General features: G+C 41.5%; 1 protein-coding gene across 1 annotated transcript; it reads left to right on the plus strand.

Annotated features, from left to right (window-relative positions):
- Positions 1-1404: 1404 nt before the first annotated feature.
- On the plus strand, positions 1405-2054 carry LOC130748722 (protein AGENET DOMAIN (AGD)-CONTAINING P1-like). Its single transcript, XM_057601967.1, has one exon. It carries the CDS (start codon positions 1426-1428, stop codon positions 1906-1908), a length of 483 nt encoding a protein of 160 aa, XP_057457950.1. The 5' UTR covers positions 1405-1425; the 3' UTR covers positions 1909-2054.
- The last annotated feature ends 2487 nt before the right edge of the window (positions 2055-4541 follow it).

Raw genomic sequence — 4541 nt, forward strand, 5'->3', positions numbered from 1 at the left:
TGGGTGGTTACAAGATGCAAAGTCGCTGCTACGTGTTGAAGAGATAGGGAGATTAGGTGCTTGAAGGCAACGAAAATGTAGAGAACATGGTTTAGAAAGTGGGGCCAACGAGGTTTTATTTTATTTTAAATTAATAATAATTATTGTTTTTAAATGCCACATCACCCCTTCGTACTTTTCTTTTGGTATTCACCCGTATAGCAATTTCCCTTATTGAAATATTAATTATTAATCACATTTGAGAAAAAATTTAAAAATATTAATAAGGATAAAACTAGTTAGTAAAAGTCAAGTTGACTTGACCTTAATATTGATGAAATATTAATATTTAAAAAAAATAATAAAATATTAATTAGTTATTAATAACTTTTATATTATTTATTATATGAAATACTAATTGTAAATATTTTTAACTTCTCTTTTTTAAAATTAAATATTAATCTTCTTATTTTATAAAAAATTTACATATTTATAATTTTTTTTGACAATACATATTATTTTTATAGTAAATATCTTCTAATTATTTTTATCATTCACATATAATTTTTTGAAATTTTAACAAAATAGAAATATGAGAACAATAAACTATACTAAAATTTAAAAATATTAATAAGGATAAAACTAATTAGTAAAAGTCAAGTTGACTTGACCTTAATATTGATAAAGTATTAATAGTTAAAAAAATATTAATTATTTATTAAAAAAAATACATGCTAATTAGTTTATAATTTTTTTTTGACAATACATATTATTTTTATAATAAATATCTTCTAATTATTTTTATCATTCACATATAAATTTTTGAAATTTTAACAAAATAGAAATATGAGAACAATAAAATATACTAAAATTTAAAAATATTAAGAAGGATAAAACTAATTAGTAAAAGTTAGGTTGACTTGACCTTAATATTTATAAAATATTAATAGTTAAAAAAAATAAAATAGTAATTAGTTATTAATAACTTTTATATTATTTATTATATCGAATACTAATTGTAAATAGTTTTTACTTCTCTTTTTTAAAATTAAATATTAATCTTCTTATTTTATAAAAATTGTATATATTTTTAATTTTTTTTTTACAATACATATTATTTTTATCATTCACATATAAGTTTTTGAAATTTTAACAAAATAGAAATATGAGAACAATAAAATATACTAATTTTTTAAATATCTTATATCTTTTATAAGATCGTATCATCTTAAAAATAAAAAAGTACTCAGAGCCTAAAATTATTATTTTTTAAAATTTTTAACTTTTAACTAATATTTGAAAGTTAAAATTTGAATAGCTCAAAAAGTAAAATTTCACAATTTTGATGTTTTGACTCCTGATCCCAATTGACAGAAAAAAAAAATCAAGACACGCGCACCCAGCCCCGCCCAATCTAGTATAAAAAGGACACACTGCTACTCCAAAATGCCACACCCCAAAACCAACTTCAATTCTCTTGCGAAGTTGCCGGAAATGCCTCCTCCTCCGCTTGTTTACAACGTCGGTGACAAAGTAGAAGTGATCGGCAGGGAGAAGGGTTTCGTTGGTTCATATTTCGAGGCGACCATTGTCTCTGCCCTCGATGATGGCCGCTACGAGGTTAAGTACGAGAACCTCATGCAGGACGGGAAGCCCAGGGCTCATCTGAAGGAGAAAGTGCCGGCGAAGGACCTCCGCCCGAGGCCGCCTCGTGTCGAACCCGGCGGTGTATTTGAGTCGGATCAGAGTGTAGACGTGTTCACCAATGGTGGGTGGTGGAAAGGGATGATCATCGGGGAGATGGACAAGGAGCGGTCTGTGTACTGCGTGAATTTCACCAAGCCCAAGAACGAGTATCATGAGTTCCGTTCGTCTCGCATCAGGGCTCACCATGAGTTTCTTTCAGGGAGGTGGTTCCAAATGCCATGATCAATGGCAAGGTGTCGTTGTAATGGGTTTTCTTTTGTTCTTGTTGTTGGATTTTGGATATGGGGTTATGGGTCTCTGTGTGATGAACCTTTTTGTATTAATTTGCAATTGGTAATTGGTAATTGGTAATTGGTTCAGTTACAACACACTTTCTGTCTCTTTAATTCTGCTTGCCTTTGTTATTCTTTGGTTATTTTGTCTTTCTTTTCTCCATTTTTCTTCAATTTTGTGCATGTGTTGGATTAATAATTTTTCGGTCTAATCCCTTCATAAGGAGGAGGAATAATAATATAAAAAATTCATATACATCAGAGACCTTAATATAATGTATTTTTATTTTTGAAAGGCAAAGAGGGCTGAAAATGATGATGTTCCTGCGTTTTGATAGGGAGGACTCTCTATCTTTTTCTTTTGGCTTATTTTCTGAGAGGTGCGGTTTATTGAAAATTCACAAGAGAAAAACTTGCAACAGAGAGGAGGTTTTCTCCATTTTTTCCGAAGACAGAAAATTCATTGATAAAAATGAAGCCTTTAGTACAGGCAATATAAATTGGTATCCAAGTGACTGGGCTGAATCTTCTAGATTTTGCTGGCAATCTAATGTTGTGCAAATGTTGAACGAATGAGGAGGAAGAAAAAGGGCATGATTCCCAATAGCTCTTGATCTACTATGCCACATTGCCACTCACATTCAGTGAATTTCCCACATTTGATCTTCATTAAAACGTTCTTGGTTGAATATCAAATCATTCCTGCCTAGTTACAATGAACATAGTGTTCCGGTAAGGGCTGACAGGGGCCGACCCGAAGGGCGTAGGGAAATCCACGAGGACCTGACCGGAAGCTTCTAGCCCACTACCTCAGTGGACTAGAGCTGGGGGGCTACTGTTCTGGGACGACCAGGGAAAGGGTGTCACCGAGCGAGACGACCAGGTAAGGGAATCACCCGAGTGGGGCCCAATTGGGACGACCAAGAGAAGGGAATCACCCGAGTGGACTCGACCACGAGCGGGACGGCGCTTACCCCTAGCCCGAGGACATGGACCCCACCACCTAGGGGTTGACCTAAGCCAACCACCCTACGGAATTAGGGTGGTTGGATGGTGGGCCCCCTAGGCAATCTAAACCGTTGGATCACTGCAAATCGCAGAGGGAGCAGAGGGATCCAACGGCCCTCGACCCACCAGTACGAGCCATGCATGACGTTGCATGGCTCCAACCCTAATACTCCAACTTGTATATAAGGGGGGCAGCTCACTCATTCTAAGGTACGTTATTCTCTCCAATTTCAGCTACCCCTTTACTCGATTCCTCCACTCACTTTGGCATTGGAGTCCCTTGCAGGAGCCCCTCCCGGGTCCGTTCAACAACCCAGCACACCGGCTTCACTTCTTCGATCAGCAGCCCTGCTCTCGTGATCCGCTCGATCATTTGGCGCCGTCTGTGGGGATCGAGTAAACTTTTCCTTCACCACGTGCCGTCAGAGACAAGTACAGCAGCAACGAGCAATGGTAGAAACCCGACAGACCTCTCGCCGTTTCAACCGAACCCCCGAGGGTCATGTGGAGACTCTGGACGAATCCGCGAACCACCAACACTCCCCCCGGCCCCAGAGGGCTACCCCTCCGACTCCCCCCCAGGGACGATCCCCGGAGGCAGGGATCCTTACCCCCCATGCCGCGCACGAAGCCCTGTGCAGGCTGGAGGCCCGGGTTAGGGCGATGGAGGAGGAACATCCTCTTGAGGAGGGGCAGGAGCGCAATGTCCAGGCCCGCAACACTCGTGACGAGATCCGCGCCCTTCGAGCGCGCCTCCGCCAGCTGGAGGAACTGGAAGATCTCTCTAGACAAGAACCGACGTTCTCTCAGGAGGGGGAAACGGGAAGGAGGCCACCTCCCCCGTCAGACTACCACAACGGTCATGGCCGAGAACAAACCGCTGAAAGGGCCGTGAATCAACCCCCCCATCACCGCAGGTACCACTCCCCGCGCAGAAGTTACTCCGGACGGAGGAGCCCCGTTTCCACCAGGGAACCCCTCAGGGACCCGGTCCGCCCACATGGCACCCTGGTGACTTTACCTCAGACGATCAATGGTCCACTCTCTCCAGACATCATGGCGACTCCTTTCCCCCCAGGGTGGTCAAGGCCCAAAATGAAGCTCTATGAGGGTGACTCCGACCCGACGGAGCACATCAACTTCTTCGTGGGAGCCATGCAGTACGCCGGGGCTACTGACCCGATCTACTGCCGCTGCTTCCCGATGAGCTTGGGGAAGGGCCCGATGAACTGGTTCCAAAACCTCCCCAACAACTCCATCCACAATTGGGAAGGGGTCATGTCCAACTTCTTGACCCAGTATTCCTCTGTAAGAAACATTCCGAAGTCAGAAGAAACTCTGGCTCTGATCAAGCAAGGCGAGAAGGAATCCCTGAAGGCTTTTCTTAACCGCTTCAACAAAGAAGCAGGAGACATTCCGGACCTCCTCCCTCAGGTCCGCCTGATCTTGGTACGACAAGCACTTAGGCCAGGTCCTTTCCTAACTTCCTTGGATGGAAAGAAGGCCCGGACGCTGGAGGAATTCCAGGCCCGATCAGAGAAGTATATTAACATGGAGGAGGCTGCAACATTAAGG

This window comes from Lotus japonicus, chromosome 3 (genome assembly GCF_012489685.1).
Source record: "Lotus japonicus ecotype B-129 chromosome 3, LjGifu_v1.2".
In the NCBI taxonomy this organism is placed as follows: Eukaryota; Viridiplantae; Streptophyta; class Magnoliopsida; order Fabales; family Fabaceae; genus Lotus; species Lotus japonicus.

What these genes read in the sequence shown, in the direction of transcription:
- LOC130748722 (XM_057601967.1), top strand. Translation starts at nt 1,426, where the DNA reads ATGCCACACCCCAAAACCAACTTCAATTCTCTTGCGAAGTTGCCGGAA.